This window comes from Gavialis gangeticus, unplaced genomic scaffold, assembly GCF_001723915.1.
Source record: "Gavialis gangeticus isolate Ggan-Ray unplaced genomic scaffold, GavGan_comp1, whole genome shotgun sequence".
NCBI classification, from domain to species: Eukaryota; Metazoa; Chordata; order Crocodylia; family Gavialidae; genus Gavialis; species Gavialis gangeticus.
In genome coordinates, this window is record NW_017729032.1 from 154,011,344 (window position 1) to 154,030,360 (window position 19,017).

The 19,017-nt window shown below is 37.8% G+C and overlaps 1 protein-coding gene across 2 annotated transcripts in view; it reads right to left on the reverse strand.

Moving 5' to 3' along the window:
* Nucleotides 1–688: 688 nt before the first annotated feature.
* Nucleotides 689–19,017, reverse strand: part of UBE3A (ubiquitin protein ligase E3A) — a 67,732-nt gene continuing 49,403 nt past the window's right edge. For both annotated transcript variants that reach the window (XM_019524820.1, XM_019524821.1), the window contains 8 exons: nucleotides 15,856–17,108; nucleotides 10,398–10,542; nucleotides 7,582–7,787; nucleotides 4,771–4,935; nucleotides 4,130–4,285; nucleotides 3,961–4,034; nucleotides 2,579–2,722; nucleotides 689–2,356 (listed from right to left, as the gene is read on the reverse strand). In XM_019524820.1, coding sequence (XP_019380365.1) covers nucleotides 2,236–2,356; nucleotides 2,579–2,722; nucleotides 3,961–4,034; nucleotides 4,130–4,285; nucleotides 4,771–4,935; nucleotides 7,582–7,787; nucleotides 10,398–10,542; nucleotides 15,856–17,108 — 2,264 coding nt within the window. In that variant the 3' untranslated portion in view covers nucleotides 689–2,235. The remainder of the gene's footprint in view (nucleotides 2,357–2,578; nucleotides 2,723–3,960; nucleotides 4,035–4,129; nucleotides 4,286–4,770; nucleotides 4,936–7,581; nucleotides 7,788–10,397; nucleotides 10,543–15,855; nucleotides 17,109–19,017) is intronic.

Sequence of the window (19,017 nt, forward strand, 5' to 3'; positions counted from 1 at the left end):
TTAAAAGGACCTACTTACATGTCTGGAGCTATAACAACAAATAACCACATGAATCTTACATCTAGAGAATGGGGCATAAGCACCATCCACAGCAAATCATATTAAAGGGCTATGGCTTGGTTAGTAATAGGATATGCATCTTGTACCAAACATGTTTCATACTTACAATGTTCTAAAATACTTTAAGGCACAGAGGTGGGAAATCAATTCTCTATACAGTATAAAATGAGTGCAAAGAGCCCCAAAGACACAGTATGCAATTCTGTCAGCTCCCTATGGTATTTTAAGACACAATACTCAACGTATTTTTAAGGCCCTAGCTCTTGCAGGGCAAACTATTAGGTAAAAATCCCAATTTTATTTAAACAAAATAAAAAGAGTGCCCTGTATGGCTGTGGAGAAAAACTCAAGAAGCCTCGAGTGTGCCTAAAAATCAGAAGCCAATAAAAGGGGCCCCAAAGTTTTGGCCTTCATTTAAAATACATATTTTTAAAAGTGAATTTCAATATACTGTGGAGCCTGGCTCATGATTTTTGAACACTTGGGGCTGGCCCAACTGAGTTACTGTTGCTTCTGAAAAGCTGTACAATAGGGTAACCCTCAGCATACAATATACTGTCAATAAAGATAACTAAACAAAGTTAACTTATCAAAGTAAGGAAATCACTTGTCTTCTTTTTCACTGAACCATGGTGAAAAACTTCACTGTTTTATTCAGCATCATAGTTACATAACAGTTGTCTGTTTCTAGTACTAGAAAGAATTTATTAAAATAATCCTGAAAGACATCTTTTCTCCCTCCAATGATTTTCAAAACTATGCCTTTTAATGCCAATTTCACACAAATCAAAGTGACTTGATCTGTAGTAGTCAGTTATAGTAATTGTCAAGGCACAAGCTCAGCTCTGCACATCAGCTGTTGCTTGTTTTAAAAAGAGATATGCCAATTATGTTCTCAGTTAAAGATGCACAATCCCTTTATTTTATATTGCAACAGAAGTTAACATTAAACACGAAGAAGACTAAGAAACATAAAGGATTTATTTCTGATACGATTTGTAGATTTAAATTAAAAACCTACTGTATATTTGATGTATTTGATGCAAGTAACCTTAGCATTTACTTTTTAACAGTATATTTCACAGGTGGGAATATACAATGTGAAGTAGGCCTTAAGTTTCAATAATTTTCAGTTTCACCTATTGTTCTGTTAGATGGAAAACATAAGGTACAGTAGCCATCCCTTTAGGTTATGTTGCAACACTGATCATGTGCCTTGATAAAGGAACAACAGTTCATTAAATGAGAATGATGACATAACATGTAGGGAAGACTTCGGATTGTCCGTTTAAAATGTCAACATAATAGGCAGTTAATAATAAAACTTCATTTTAAGTGCACTTCCACATGCTTTTTGTTTATAAGTATAGCAACAACTTCCTATCTTTTTTCAAATCACACTTCACTCTTTTCTAAAGCTGTTTGGCTGAAAATGCACTTTCCCCAGTAAACTTTTTTAAAACAATATACTACAATTTCTACCCTTTCATATACTAAGAAATATGTTTTGCTAATTAAAACACAATATATTACAAGACATATGAAGACAACATATAGTGAAATGAGTTTTAATTTTTGTGCTGTGACTAAAAGTAAAGTTCTCAAGGCTGCAGTTTAACATTCCAAGTTCTCCCTTCCATCTTTATTGATTCGTAAGATTTTGCACAGAAACTCTTTGGGGGCTAGAACAGCAGTAATTGCATCACACTGTTTTCCAAGACTTCAAGTTTCAAAAGCAAACTCTTCAAAAAGTACAGTTCCTGATTTGATTAGATACAGGGACAAAAATATAGCACATACTTGAAGGTTACATGGTCTACAAATGATGGCAATATTTTCCTTGGGAGAGTACAGTTTGTTTTCTTGTAAATACTCAAAAAGGCTCAACTTCAAGCAGTAATAAACACAAGCAAAAGTGATTTAACCCTTAAAATAAATATTCAGGAAAACCTCTCTGTACATACAAGTGAAAGAATATGTAACACTTTCACGCTAAAAGAAAAAATAAAGGATTTGTTCATATAAGCAGCTGAAATCTGCTGTTCCAGCCCAATGTCCCCAGTAAAGAAGGGAGGCACAAACACAGGTGACTACTGTAGCTCACTATCTTATGGCCTTTTTTGGACAGGGACATCATCACCACCAATTTATCATCCCTTTTGTTATATTTATTTATTACAGCATGCCAAATCCTTTGGCATATGTGATGGCCTTCAATAATCTCTCTTTAAGTTTTTCCTTGCTTGAGTATTCCGGAAGCAAAAGGACATTAAAGCATGTGTGAGATGTAGGCAACCTGAGGGAAAACAGAAAAGGAAAATTCAGTTACGGAAATTCATATCAAATGGCCAAAGGCACTGCTATCTATTAGAAAAACCATGACGATTTGTTAATGTAGAAAATAGTCATTCAAAACACTACCTGGTTTGTCCTAAAACATCTGGATGTTGGTATTTTAAAAACTATGAAAAACTGACCATAAAAAAGTAAAAATAAAAGTTATCAGTCATTATTTTACCTTTCTGTATCTGGGCCATTTTTGGCTATAATCATCTTTAATTTTCCTAGTCCTCCCACAGGTGCTCTGTCTGTGCCTGTCGTAAATTGCAAGAACAGTCTTTTCTGCTCATCTGTAAATGAATGGACTATTTCCCAGAATTCCCTAGTAAAAGAGAAAAATTAACAGCATATGAAAGCTGAGAGAGCAAAAGAAAAGGGTCACTAAAAAAAAAATAGTGTCCTGGGCACAAACAAGACATCCAACTGCTTGTAAATGCAAATTTACAAATCATGGCATCATACCAGCTGCAGCAGTTAATTATTGATATACCATCAATGACAGCGCCATTTCTGATCTTATCTTTAACAAAATGAGTACACAAACTGAATACAGAGTATTTGGACAAAATTTCATGAAACATTTGCCAAACATTGTGTAATCCAGAAGCTACAACTGAAGCATTTCTAAATCCCTGCAGGTACGGAAATTGATTTTTTTTCAGAAACTGGGACAGGTTATTCTGAAATCAGTAACTTCTGAAGACATCTGATTTGTTTTCTGTACCGTTATTTTTCTAAGGTTCCTGGTTCACCCATAATCCCATAAAATGTTCCATGTGTGAATGCTGCATTCTCTCCCCCTTTCCCCTACTTCCTCATAGCTTATTACCAAACACACCAATATTAGTTTGTCAAATAGGAACTGTTCATCAAGATCAAAAAGCAGTTTAAAAATCCCCCTTTTTCATGGCTCCGCAGATCACTTACAATGGGTGCACATGCAATACAATATTTTATTCAGTTTTGGAAATCTTAATACTAGAATACTGTAGATGGGTTAAGGGAAAGGAGTTCAGAAGAGAAACAGGCCCAGAGATACTTGGGATTAAATATTACAAAAATTAAGAGTTATCCTATCTCATCTGGGGCAGGGGAATATGAAAATCCTCTGTGGCATTTTATTCTGACCTCAGAAAGGAGCTTGTTAAAAGCCTGCATTCTGCAAATGAGAAAGTAGGCCAGGACTGCAGTTGGACATAGCTCCCTAACTATAGTCCCCTAAGATGAGGCTAGAGCCAGAGCCCTTCCTTCACTAAAATGAGAAAACGTGAAAAAAAAGGAGGAAATAAAGATCCATGTTAACCTTCAGTTTCTTCTATAATTTTTTATCTGCTTCAAGGAAGCAAGTTTGTCATAGCCTGTCAAACTGCTTTGCCTATTTTATCTCCTCTCATCAAAGCATAATTAGGGGTTACTGAGGCAATAAAAGCATTTCACTGTCACTATTTTTCAGCATGTATGTTAAACGCACTGAACTCATTACAGCTACTGCTTCTTGATAACAAACTTATGAAAATACAGTTTTCTCTGAATATAACTTCAAAAATTTTAAAAGCCTACCTAATAATAAGAGAGTCTCTTGTATAGCCTCCATCATATTCCGTCGTTTCTTCTAGTGCTTGAAAGTCTAGATTCTGTAAATATAAGACATTTTATAACTACTCCTAATTGTTTCTTTGGGATTCAAAAATAATATTAAGTCTTTTGCTGCACATTTTGGCTTTCTTACCCTACTTCCACAAATAAGTAATTCAATTTCTTCTGGTCTAAATAAATATTTCAGTGGAGACTCATTAGTCACCATATGGAATCCTCTCCGAAAGGCCTTGAACTGCTTTTCTACCGATTTGTTGAGAATGTAGTCAGCATACAGATTGACAAACTCCTGTAAGAAAATAATCCCAAAAAACCCCTTAATATTGAATTCTAAATGTCACCTCTCAGAAACAACAAAGATCCCAAAAGTCATGTTGTGTATATACAAGAATATTCTGACAAACTCTCAAGGCTAATCAACTGTTGTTTCCAAGAGCTGTTTAAAGGGATCTCAAATATTTATGATTTGTATAACAAGTTGCAGCAGCAAAAACACAAAACAAATGCATGCTATTTGCTTTATAAATACTTAAACATATCTGTTGTAATAAATGTATAATCTTTTTAACAAGTAATGTCATAAGACTTCAGGCAAAAGGGCTTTCTTTTGCTTCCTTACCAAACCCAAGTTCTAGAATTGTAAATGTTCTTTCCTCTTTTGCTGCAACTGAAGTTAGCGTTTTAGTTACATGCCTAGAAAATCTGATACAGACTGATTAACATCATGATGGGATGAAAAATACCATGAAACAATTAAAGTGCCATATGAATTACCTTCCTGTTTTCATTTGTAATAGGGATTTTATCTCCATTTTCCTTTAGATCGTGCATCATTGGATTGCCAAAGAGATCCGTATGAGATATTTGAAAAGTTATCATCATATCATCTTCCACACTTCCTTCATACTCTAACAAGTCTCTTAAACTCTGATAAAGAACCTAATTGGGGAAAAAAGTGTGTAAGCTGTAAAACAGGTTCCAATAAATTTTACCAAAACCATCATAGTATACCTGATACCAACTGTCCAAATCATGTCTGGATTGGTAAGGCATAGGGGCAGATCCAAGGAGGTGTGGGGGAATGCGTAATCATACTCCCCTTGGGTTTTAAACTGTGGTTTAAAACTAACAGCTTGGTAGTGGCAGCAGCATTTCTATTCACACAGTGGTGAGGGAGTCACTTGACTTCACGGCTTATTATAATCTACCCGATTCCTCCTAAACTTTTCATTATACAGGTGTTAACAACCCTCTCTCCTTTTCTAATGGTCTTGATGTTCCATTACTTATGCTATCCTTTCTTCTGCAGTTCTTCTGTCTGTTAGCTGCTCCTCTTAATGCAGCCACTATTTCACAGCCCTGCTGACTGTTTTTAACTCTAGCTAAACACATTAACTCTGATGTGAAAACATTAACTCATGTGACTATCAACTCGTGTTGAAATAACTTTCAGTGAAGCACTAGATGCACTGTCAAGATGGTCAAGAAGGCTAGATTATGAGTCTGGAAGAGATATGCATTTCATTCCAATGACAACAGGACTGAAGAAACAACATTTTTTTTTTTACCTAGTTGTGTTTTTTATACAATTTCTATAATGCTATATTTGTTTTTGCTTTGATCTTGAACTGAATAATATAGTCCTCAACCCCTATCATATCAGTAAAGCTTCTCTAGTATCTTTTTACCTGGGAAAAATGTATTGTGTTATATGTGATGATGCCCCACAGAATCTGTACCCTCCTTTCTGAAATCAGAGATCTGCCCCTGGCCAGGTGTATGTTCTGGGTGAGGTCAAAGCTCCCAAGGGTGCATCGATGGAACAATCAGTGAAAAAAGCAAGAAAATTACTGTGTGCTTAACAGGAAGAGGAGGAAAAATGCTAAACTGTTACTAAATACCTGCAAAATAAGTCTAAGTTTGGGTCAGAAATTATGCAGTAGCATTAGGGAAAAAAAAGAATTTAAAGTTGCTTGATGATATTCACAAGGCCTTGCAACTCTCCCTGCACCCAAGCCAGGAATCTGAGTCCTGCGTCCCTGTACAACAACTGGGGAGTACTGTAGGCACATCTCCTGGTAGTAGCACAAAATACGTAGGGAACAATAGTTCAATGGCTGATATTCTGAACAGACATGTGAGCCTTTCAAGGCATGCAAAATGAAGGTAAAAGGAAAACTCAGCATGACTGCCCTTTCATGAAGTAACATCCTGTGCCCACTTGCTTAAACTGTGATATAGTTTCATAGTTTCTAGGGTCGCAAGGGACCTCAGCAGATCATCTAGCCTGACCCCCTGCCATGGCAGGAAGAGCACTGGGGTCAAATGACCCCAGTAAGGTGGTCATCCACCTTGTTATGTTTTAGTTGTAAACTTCATCCTCTTACCAGGTGTCTCCCTCCTGTGCTCCTGCATTATCATTAAAATACAGCATCTGATAAAACAGGTACAGTTGACTATGAAAGCTCATTCCTCTATGAACCAGTTAGTCTCTAAGGTACCACCCTCCCTATCTTTTGTCTTTAAAATGTATATAAACAAAACGTATGTATGTATGTATGTATTTCTTGCCCTCTCAACTGTGGTGTTCAACACTGTCAAGTGGCTCAACCACTATGAATTATATACTGCTAGGACGGGAATGTCTAAATTTAACATGTAAATGATCTTAGTATACTTAAATGATTTTAAAAGAGAGGTTGCAAAATAGATATAGCTGAGGACAGACATGGGGACAACAACTGAAGTTAATTTTAAAATCCCCCTTGCCTCTTCCAACCTCTTGAAAACTTAATTCATTTGTTCTTAAAAATACATTCAACTGAGAGGACTAAATTGCTCTCAAAATAGTCCTTCCAGTTGAAAGTAGCCAAAAAATACTTAATGTACTTTTGGATGAAGTAATCTAAATAGCCGCTGCTCCCAAGACTATACAAAGTAAAATGGGAAAAAATCTCACAGCTGAGTAAAACATTCTTTAACAGCAGTAAAGTACAGCAGATTGGATTGAACAGTTAAAAAGCTACTGCTGAACTTTGGGCAACTGAAGACACAAGGCAAAAATGCCTTAAAAGTGTGTTTGAGTGTAGACACAGCACTTATTGTGGTGTTCTGGCTACATATATATGAACAGAGGAGGGCCATCAGGACAAATAAAAACAATTTTTTTTAACTGTGAAATTTAAAAAAAATATGACAACACTGACTACTACTTTAAGAAATCATGAATCATCTCAATTTGACACTTTTTTGCTTTTAAAAGCAAAATTAACAGCTGTCACCACGGCTTTGCACTTCTAAAAAAGTTATCAAAAAGTATGTTTATAAAAAAAGAAAAGACAAGATAAATACCTTTATTTTACCAGGTCACTTGAAATCCAGCCCTGTTAACTAGACAATGCTGCTTTTCCAAATCAGATGCACTAGTACTGTACCAGCTTAACTACAGAATTTCTGTATTTTCCTGACAGGACATTTCACTTTCACCTATTCTAACAGCATGATCATGTTCATAAGAAGTCTAATTAAGCAAATGTATTTCCCACAAACTGCAGTAAAAAAACTCAAAGAACACAATGAACTTACAGGATGAGAGTCTGCCAGGTCACGGAAAGTTCCTTTTTTGCCCATTAGCTTCCTGTAGACAACCATGGGGAAGTGTACATCCAGTATACAGTTATTGTAGATAGCCAAACCCAGCACTATGCCAATCAGTGTAAACTGACCCTCAGTTTCAAAAGACGATGGGTTAAACCAGAACAGTTTTGTAGACTCATCATATGTGAACATACCTATAAGAAATTATTTTAAACAGTTACTGTTAGATTTTGAGAAAAGAACAAATACATGTTTTGCATTTCATTATACTATCGTGTTGTGGACTCATTTACAATTCCATTTGGCACTGCATTTCGTGTTCTGGAAAAAGCAATGCTTGCTACCTTAGAATAACTGGAGTTCTTCAAAATGCTCTTGTATATTGTAAATTAAGAACATCAGTTTGAATAAGGATCAGTTTGGTAAGAGGTTCTATTCCTCTATGAGCTTACAATTCACGGGAGCTAATTATTGGGCTTTCCTGGACTGTTAGGATATCCAAGTCTAAAAAAAGACTGCAGAAGTTAAGGACTATATATTTCAACCTGTCTGCCTGGCAGTGGGGAGATCAGATACAGGGGGGTCTGCTATATCTCCTTGGTGACCCAGGATTGCCTCATTAATGGGGAGGCCAATCTTGCAGGTCCTATTTAATACAGTACGTCTACCAGTGCAATTGTTCCACCACCTTCTCTGAGGAAACCCCGGTGTTTGCTACTCTCTTCATTAGCTCCTGGTAACCTTGCAGGTCATCTGAGAGCTGTGGTATTTGATTAAATTGAGATGGCACTTATGTGGTTCTTAATTTCCGTGACAGACTGAGTAATCATGGGGAGAAACTGAAGTGGCCCGAAGCGTGGGTTCTGGATGAGAAATTTCCCTCCGATTGTGGAGAGAGCTGCTGTTCATCCTGAGGCCAGCGAGGCACAACTGCACTGAATCATCAGCAGCTGTGGTGACCATGCAGCATCTATATTTCAGCAAATGCCTCGGATGCAATGGCACTAAAAGTGCTGGTGTCTGAGATAGATCATGACTGGTGCTCTGAACAAGGAGGTCACTGCTGGTGCAGAGGATGGGATCTGCAGCGGAAAAAGCAGAGAGCTCATGCCAGATAATCATGCTAGGACTGGTCACAGCACTACTTGAATGAGCCTGGTGCTGGAGTGACAGCACCAGAGGTCTGTGATGCTGAGGTGTCAGGTTCGTGCTGTCTTAATGCACAGAGGTGAAAGGTACCATCGCTGATTGTATTGCTTCTGCACTTCCAGGCTCTAGCATCTTTAATGCCTGGTGATTGTGCTGGCCCCTTGTCAGATGGGGGTACCAAGGAGTCCTTTGTTACGGGAGGCCTTGAGCAGGACAGCTGCCTTCATTTCTTATGCTCCAATCCATTGGCACTGGTACTGGGCATGACTATCTTTAAAGCCTCTCCTTGGCCCTATGGGATGAGCATGGAGGCTTGAAGTCTGTGGGGCAGAAAATGGTACCAGGATTAGAGCTCCCAGGTAGGCCAAAGAGCCCTCGTCTCCCTTGTGGGCCAGGAAGTCTCAGAAGTCGTCTCTCTTGTGAAGGCCCTTTCCAAGGTAAGGATTACTATAGCACAATAATGAGGACTTCCCCTCTCTGCCTCTGATTGGAGACCTGCCTCAAATCTCAACTGGAGCCGGTCAACGGTATTGATCCTGAAGGTAAAAAACCCCCCAAAATACTCTGCACATCTAGTGCTTGGGCATGTATAGTACTGAGCTGAGACCCTTATCTCCAGGCCTGACACGAAGCTGAGCAATTTGTTGCAAAGAAATAACCAAAGTTTATTCTGTGTCGCTTCCATTTCTTGACTGGAAGAATCGACAGATCAAGCAACTGTTTGGACAGGAATCCCCTCAGGAGGATAAAGCGCTGCCTGGGTCTCGGAAGCTGGGATTTGTCAGCTGCACGCAGCGCAAGCCCTGACATCCACGCAGCATGTGGCTCTGGGCAAGGCAGCTGATCACCAAAATGCTCCCATCTCAACTGAAGCAATGTAATAAAGGAAAAAAAACACTTGTTTCTTGTAAGCTTCTCTGAGCCTTTGATGGGTATAGGGGGGCATGATAGAGGCAAACTGCCCTGAGCACCCACTTGGCAGGTAGGGGAGGTGTAAAAACAGCATCTGGCAGCTGTGTGTTCATAGTCGCAAACTGTAAGTCGATGTTTCTGCTTTGCCCAGGGCATCCAGCCACTTCCTTATACTCCTGCTTTGGACCCTTAGAAAGGGGCATAAGAAAGGGTGAGGCTAGAGTGCCCTCTATGGATACAGCTAAGGCAAAAAATCTCTAGTCAAAGCTCAGAGGGTGTGAGTTGCACTCACAAATGAGCATGTGAAGAGAAGTAGTTAGCTGTATTAGTCTGAAGTTGGGCAGGGCCTATAAGGTATAGTACCTTATAGACTAACTTGTTCAGAGAGGTGTGTCTAAATGAGTTAGTTTATAAGGTGTCAAACTGCTCTATCTTTTGCCTATGTGAGAACATGTATGTGGGCAGGTGCTTGAAGGAGAACTAGTATTCAACTGACTAGATCCGACTTTGGCAACATCACTAAACTTACTATTATGTTAAAGTCTGTATCTTGTCAGATTCTAGATAAAAGCTATGTGAAAATATTTTGAAAAAAATTCTAAGAAAAAAATCTTTATATAAATCTGCAGATACTGGGAAGCAGCAGAAAAAAGAAAAAAAGCCTCATAGAATTATAGAGGAAATACAAAAAGAAATGTTATGAGCATGTACTTTAGAAAGGAATGAGTTACTAAATTGCATACCAATATCTGGATTGAAGATTTCTTCCACAACGAGTTGAAAAAATTCTTTGGAAACACCTCCTTCATCTACCCCTTGCTCTCCTTCAAATTCCACATACAATTGCTTCTTCAAGTCTGCAGGATTTTCCATAGCAATCATCTCAAGCTATTTGTTGAATAACAAACATTTCATTAGTTCAACTTTTTTTTTTAACCAAGAAAAAAAGAGAAACATGTATACAGAAAAACACAGGGAAAACGAGGAGCTGAAATAAAGCAAATATTGTCCACAGCAGTAAATACGAAAAGTAACGTAAACCCGGAATTTGATTCTAAACCTGTTCTGCTAGCCATGGATTTGTAACCTGAAGTGGCAGATGCATGCAGCGAGGACTATCATATCTTAACCACATCAGTGCCCTGGCTCTTATTTTTAGGATTTTTATTAGAAATTTCAGTTTTGCCATAAGCAAAAACAATACATTATATAAAGGAAAGAAAAAACCCAAACAACTACAAAATGTATTAATGGAATAATTATGCACTGGCTCATTAGGCTCAGTTGAATCTCACTTAACTTGTTCTTAACACAAAATTTATGTATAAGGGCTAGTCAAGCAAAGTATGCTGTTAACAGTTTTTCACATTTACATCAGTTTTCAGTGTAAGGACATCTATTTCTCACTAAACAAAAATCTGAAAAATCCATATAAGACCATAAAAATTGCTGAGAAAGAACCAAGTTAAGCATTCTTTTTCATCATACTAAGGAACAGTCTTTCAAATCTTCCATATTTATTCAGTTTCTTTAACATAACTAATGCACTGCTTCCATATGAATGCAAATTCAGTTATTCCATAACAGACTTTCTATACGAGATGTCCTTAAACAGCGATGCTCTGATAGGACTGCCATGTTTTTTCATCTACCTAGGATTATTTTTAGTTCAAGAAAACACCTTAGGGGTTGTCTACAACATTTCTGAACTGGAACTATCCCACTGTAGTAGTGTGAATATAATAGTTCAATTTATGGTGGTACATTAACCCAGTTGGGTCATCTATTTAAGTCACTTTGACACAGGTACACTATGTTTACAAGTGAAACTGTCCTTAGCGTTATGGTGTGCAGAGACCCTGTGCAGAGCATTTCTGTGGATCTATCTATTGTTATACATGTGCAGTGTACTACTATTGCTTGCCTATAACCCCAGATACTCCAAATTACACCAATTAGCTTGCTGAATTAGGCAGAGTAAAACAAATCCAGAAGTGCTTGCTACTATTTGCGTTGCTGCACTCCCCAGTAGCCCCTGCTTTATTAGTCATGAATTGTTCACTGATCCTCCTTGTCCTAGAAGTTTACAGTGCAAACGTAAAGGGAAGATGCAACACAGATATGAAGAGTTTGGGAAGGAGGACAAGGTAAGAGTGTGAATCCTAAAAGTGCTAATAAGAACTGGGACCGCTGTTCAGCCAATTACCTAGCCACTAGCAAGCCTTTTGCAGGGATCAGAGCAGAGGTGAGTTGAAAGATCAGGAGGAAGACAGTGTAGTGACACTGAGGATTTCCTTTGAAGCATAAGTGGCAGCACGTAGTAAAGCCTGAGGGCATTTTGTAAAAACATGACCAACTGGAAGTAAAGGCTGGTGCCTGAGATATATAAGGGAAAGGACTGATGACTCCATATTGCATAAAGAGCACAAGTTTTCATGAATCCAACTTGTGCTCTAAATATTATCTCATTTATTTAGTCTATAACTGTGCATATCTACCCTGCCTTCTGACTTCATACCAGCACAGCTAACTACTTCTCCATATTGCATAAAGCCATTTAAAGATGAGGCTAAGTCATGAAGACAAGGGCTCAGAGTAATGAAATTGATGAATAACGCAGATTTTTCATACAATTTACAGTGTATACGTTTAGTTGTGGCTGAGCTGAAAAGGGCTATCTATCCAGTTGGCGCTTGACATTACTAACAAATTAATTCATATGTGGGTTTGTTAAAGGATTCAAATATTCTTGAAAGTGTGCTATATGTCAATATTTTTGCAGCAAAACCACACAATATAATTTTCATATTTTGTACCTTGATAACAGAACCATGTGCTCCCTACAACTGTACTGTACTCATCTGTCATCTTAAACTTAAACCTTACATTTTTCAGGAAAAATGTATCTACATGCTACTTAGCACAATGCGGTCTGACCTACCTTCCCAATATTAAGGAGAGGATAATTCTCTGCTCTGAAAATGTCACATGTGTATTTTCAATTGTTATATCATGGTTTTCACCCAGGAGGAATTAAAATTGTCCTGTCCACATCCTTTGTTTAGAGCTGACATCAATATTACCCACAAATTTGTTGCCCATTTGCTTTCTTATTGACAGTTAGCCAGGACTTACTGGTGGCTTTGGAGAAAAAACTGATAGCTAGCAGTAATATCTTTCAAGCTTCATGAAGTCACTGAAGTTATGAAAAAACAATGTAGTGAGTCATTTTCTTAAAGAAAATGTATCCCTTCACAAGGTGCCAGAATCCCTTATATGTCATACTAACAGACTCTGAACTGAATGATGGTATTTGCCTATACGAAGGCAATTTTACAAGCTATATGAGAATAACCTGCTTAGCAGCCTGATCACTAAGCTGAACTGAACAAGACTGGATTGATTGCAGGGACTTTTTATTTATTTCCTCTATAAATCGTGGTGCAAAGCTGGCTGAACAGTAACAATGAAGCAGACAGAAGGGCAAGTCATGAACTTTCTGTGCTGCTTAGTCGTAACCCTTACTTGAGATACCTTCCAATACTATGACTCCAGCTGCAGGAATACCAAAAAGGTGGCATTTCTTGGTCATTGCCCCGGGTTTAAATCTGCCGTGGAGAAATATTAGGTTTAAGCAACATTTCTAGGATGCCCATTTCAAGGCTGTAGAGTTACTTCCTCTCCATCTTGTCTTTGAAACAAAGCCCACATAACAGATTGCTGCACTTACTAAGGCAATGAATCAGACTGAAATTACAGCATGGGAGATCTAGACTTCCATTCAAGAAGGAAAAACACAAGTCTTTACTTGACTTCCTTCCATATCTTGTCCGAAAGTACATCTACCAGTGCATTTGTTAAGTGAATACCCATGATGGAAATAAAAGTTATTGTTATGATGAGGCTGGCCAAATTACTAGTTTGTAGTGGTATTACAATCCCAAAAAGTCTCAATAAAGCATGTTTCTTTTTAGTTATGTATCTGAAGCAGTGAGATGAGGATCTCAGAAACTCACAAGTTCAGAGGGTGAAAGCTCAAACACAGTATATAAGGAATATTTTATTTTGCAGGTCAACAGGGACAGAAACAGCAAACTGCAACAGCATTAGAAAACATTTTTTTAAATAAATTGCTTTACTCAGAGCACAGCATTATGCCAGTTTAACAACCTCCTGAATTGGCATTATTCATTCCAGTATATTAATATTGCAATGTCCAACTCCCTCCCACCACCACACAATGCAGCACAAACAGGCTCTTGCAACAGGTATAAGGGCTCCCTACAACATAGGCTGTGGGAACACATCCAGCTTCTACACCAGGGTAAAGATAGGTGCAGTAGCAGTGAATGCATAGTTCAAAAGGAAAAGGTGTTTGACTGCAAGTGATCTGACACATAAGTTGCAGCAAGGTCATCTTTAAACTCCACAACATGGCCAGGTTCACTCTGGGACGTGCTCATTGACACTCCCCGAGACAGATTATGCATCGAGACATCAGAACCATACAACCCGTACCAACGTAAAACTAATGTTCAGACTGACGCACATGTCCCCAGGTTCTTAACACTACAATACTCAAGGCACTCAAAGCACTATGGGGAAATGTGTTTGTCCTTGCCAAGCAATTGCGTGGAAGTACTCTTTGCTTACCAATACATCTAGCTATGATTTACAAGGGGAAAAAGTTTTTCCATCTGACAGCTCTCCAAATTCAACTGGTAATTTTTCAGGTAGCCTGATTTTTAAGCTTGTATGTGGCTGCCAGAAAAAGGTTGTGTAAATGGTGCTAATTTAATCCAAGAAATGCAAGCTAAAGAATGGAGTATATTAATCATGTAGCTGCAATGACTCTGTAGGGTTAAGAATTAAAAGGTAGTAAAACAAACAGAGAAGAGCCTGAAGAAACAAAGGCTCAGAGTAATACTGCTAAAAATACTGCAACGCTATGAACTAGTTTCTCTTGTTCTTGTCAAAATTTCAACCCTCTCCCATAAATCATTTCCTTTAGCAGCTCCCCCTATATTTGTATATTCATTCCTTCCCCCTTCAGCTTGAATTTACAGAACACCTCCTATAACAGCACATTTGAATGAGCAGTTTTAGCCCATCCTCTCATATAGTCCTACAAAACAGAAAAGATACACTTTTCCTGGCTTTGTCCCCAGAATTTCTTTATCTGAAAGCCACCTGGGGTCAATACAGTAATCTCCATTACGTTAATTTATGGAATTATAAAGAGAGATAAGGTATAAACTAGACAAGCAATGGATCCAATAATAGAACTTAATAAAACTGTAAGATTGATACCCATAAAGGTTTAGGTTCAAAACAACCTGTTTCGTAGGTGGTGAATTGATCAGCAGAGCTTCCTGGGCAAAAGGACAGGTCACTTGGCCAATGTCCAAATCAGGCTTCTTCCCAGATCAGTCATAAAATTCAGTAACAACCAAGAGGCAGGCAAGCTGTTTTTCAGTTAATATGTAGTCACAAAATTGAACTGAAAACTTGTTTAGGGCCCTCAATTTAGTTTCTTCTCTAATATTAATGTTATAACGACTGGAAATGGTAGCCAACCTATACCAGATAAATACCAGTTATTAACATGCATTGCTGGCAGCCTCCTGAATTGCTATTTTTCATTCTAGCATGTCAATATTGTAATATGCAAACCCTTAATTCTGGAAACAGAAAGCACAGGTTTCTGTTTATTTGTTTCTAGTGGCTTATTGCTAATTTGAGATGTAGATAAAAGGAGTAATTTAATAATATAAGGATGTCTATCTAGTAAGTATGAATGCACTCAACAGGAAATGTTCTCTCTCATTCAAAACGACTGGAAAAATTGTTCTAATCTGAAAAATAAAATCACTTTTGGAATTCAAGCAAGCAGAGCCGAGAAGATAACTGAAAAGTTTGTGTAATGGCAAAGAATTAAAACGGATGTGAAATGAGAGCTGGCATACCAAATGTCACTAGGAAAACTTATTACAGCACAGATTATATTAACAGAAAAAAACTGTTTAGTAGTTTTAGGATCTATCACGATATTGCCAAGAGTACTGCTCATGCATAATAATAGTTCTGTCGAAGCCACATCTTTCATTTTTGCTTCACACTCCTTTAGCTAGCAAAAGTACGTTGTTTCTGACTGTATTACATTAAAGCATATTTAAAATTTTATTCTGCTGCATGACTTACCCTGACAAGTGCATCATCTATGATGTGATCACGTCTCACTTTGAGTCGCAAATATGGGTTGAGCTGCTGTCCTTGAACTAAACTGTACAGCACAGTTATGCGTCGTTCACTGTACATGCGAATTCTGTTGTCATAATACAATCCAAGGTTCTTGGTGACAGCATTCAATATGAAGGGACATGTCATAAAAGAGAATTTGTTTTCTGTTTCTACTTTGAAGAAAGTGTAGTCCTTGTCCATTTCTAGAACATCATTCAGTGGTTCATTAATAAATTCTTCAAAAGAGATAAGTGGTTTTCGGCAATCTATAGTTTTTACACCAAGTTCAGTTTCCAGTGGGTCCACTCGAGGCCCTTTTTTATTCCTTCTTTCCTCACCTAGAAGCTCTTGAAGGGTTAATTCACTGGATTCTGGGATGGGTTCTTCATCTTCTTCCTCATTGTGATCTGTATCCACATCCCCTCCCACTACATTTGCATAGTAAACCATTTTCAAGCACTTTGAAGCAGCAACAATGGCATCATCATCGTTCACTAGATTACGACTATTAAATTCATTGCTTATGACTTTATAGGTAATAAGCTGCTGAAATGTTTCCATCATTCTCCGAATCTGGTCTGCACTGTATTTAGACCACAATCTAACCAGTTTTGCTTGAGCTGCAAGGGGTAGCTTGCTCATTGCTTTGCAAAACAATGGCAGAGCCATTTCCAGGTATTCAGGGCTATGAAGATTACTGTTCTCCATAACAATAATAAACAAATTCAGATAGTTAGGATCCCGAGAGTACACATTATGGTAAGTCAAGTCACATTCTACATTAGGTGACAAGTACACGAGTGCATTTAAAAAGGCAGTTTCTATTTTTTCATTAGAAAGTAATCTATTGTAGACCCTTCGGACTGCTTCAATATCTACAGATACTTCATCAGGGCCGAGTTTTTGTAGGTTGTTATCTCCCTGTGTATTGTCACCTAGTCTTGATGAAGATGAAGATGCACCTGAATCTTCCTCCATAGCAGCAGCTGAACAGGCAGCTTTTTCCTTTTCGTCTTCATCCTTATCTTCATCTTTTCCTTGAAGAGACTTGAGCTCTTCCTTGGTATGCTGCTTGGCTTTTCGGAAACTTTGCACCAATGCCTCAGCACTAGAAAATACTCTCCCAATGACACGAATTAAAGGGGAAAAATCCTCTTTTTCTCTACATAGTTCAAGAATTTCGTATACCTTTTCTTCTGTTAGATAAGTCACATCTATAAAAAAGTTAAAAAGAGATCAAGTTTCAAAATGTGCTTGAATTAAGACATGCATCTAATCTAACAAGTTACAGTGATGAAAAAAAATTGTTAAAGCCACCTCACATCTAATCATTTTTACTCTGTGATAATGTACAATGAGTTTAAGATGTATATTCATTAACAGGCAGAAATACAACCTCATCTGTTTATACTGTTGCTCTCCAGTAAGCTTAATTTCTTACTTCTATGGTGCTAAATGGCCTTAGAGAGTCAACTAAATAGCAAAATAGCTTTTCAACAGTTACACAAGAAATGAACTACATTTGTGAGTATCCAAAGCTGGTACATCCTAGAAATAAAGTCAGTACAATATTTAAAGTGGTCATTAAATAATAAAAGCCTTACAAAAAGGAGATCAGCCTAGCAATATGCACGGTAAAACTATATCCTTTTAGCATTACAAGACAGAACACCAGTGTTTTTAGTTAGTTATTGCCCAAAAAGGGCAACATTTCTTTTAAAGCGGGTTGCATTAATGAGAAGCCTGCATGTTTAATTTTTAAAATAAACAGATTTCCTAGAAAACATATTGTCACTTGTTTATTTTGTATTATAGGAAATGAAGAGGCAATTAGTCATTTACATTGTTTAGTATTTTCTGTAGCAGTGTTAAAAATATCATGCATAGCTAACAGATATCTGAAGTCACTGTGGAAATGAGTATAGTTCTCAGAAGCTGATGTTGTCACAAATAATGCACATTGCTGACCATAAATTAGACACGGTTGTTTCTGAATGCGGTGAACCTACATTAGTTTAACAAGCTAAAGAAGACCATGTAACACAGGCTGTTTTTTAAAACGGTAACTAAAGTATCTCAAACAATGCAGATATGAAAAATCCAATTTTGATACAAAATTTCCTTGTTTTATCATGTTTTCTCTTTACTGCTGCAAAGACTTAGGGCCAAATGCAAACTGACCTTGAAGGTGTCTAAAGTAGACTTACGTGAAATACAGGTGCCCAAGACACAAAAGAAATCCTTATCAACCCTGTATCAGTAGCTGCAAAAAGGTCTAGATTAAGTGCTGCCATTTAGTGTGAGATAAGTCTCAAACAGGTGGATTTGGGCTACTGCACTTGTTCAGAAGCAATCTAGATCAGTGGCCACCTAAACTGTGACAATCCAATTAGGTGACAACCCAATTAGGTGATCCCTAATGCCTGCAGAAGTCCCTAGTTCCTTAGGCAATCACAGAGCAGACACCTTACACTTGACACTGGAAGTATTCATACAATTCATTACAGAACATGGTCAGGCAGTGATGATAGTAATGAAGTTTTACCCAAAAAAGTTCAGTGGTCAAAGCATCAGAAGATCTTGGTTTTAAGACTTACCACTATGCACTTTCAAAAGTGAATGGAATTCTATATCTTATACTGACATCAATCCCGCTTTAAATGACTGCTGTCCTCTTCTGGGTGCTCTGGATCCTAAGAGATGACAGAGATGGCTCCCTTCTACAAATCTCAAGATACTGGGGGAAACCTCCTATACTCTCCGAGTCAGTTGCCCTATCAGTTTAGATCACCTACCCAAAGGAAGATGCACACTTTGGGCACTGCAAAACTAAGTGGAAGCATCCATTAGTTTACTCTGATCTGACCATTATGCATTAAGTATCAATGTTAGTCTCACTGTATGGGTCTACATGTGCATTAAGGCACTTTGTCTAATGTGCATTAAATTTTGTACCCCAAATGTGAAGTACTAAAGAAACATGCATTACGCTGCCTTAATGTGCAGTAATGAATGTGCATGGTTTTTAAGTGATGCTTAATGTGCAGCAGCCTATATTACTGCACATTAGCCTAATCATGTGTTTTTTTACGTGATGCTTTAACGCACAGTAAAATAGGCCAC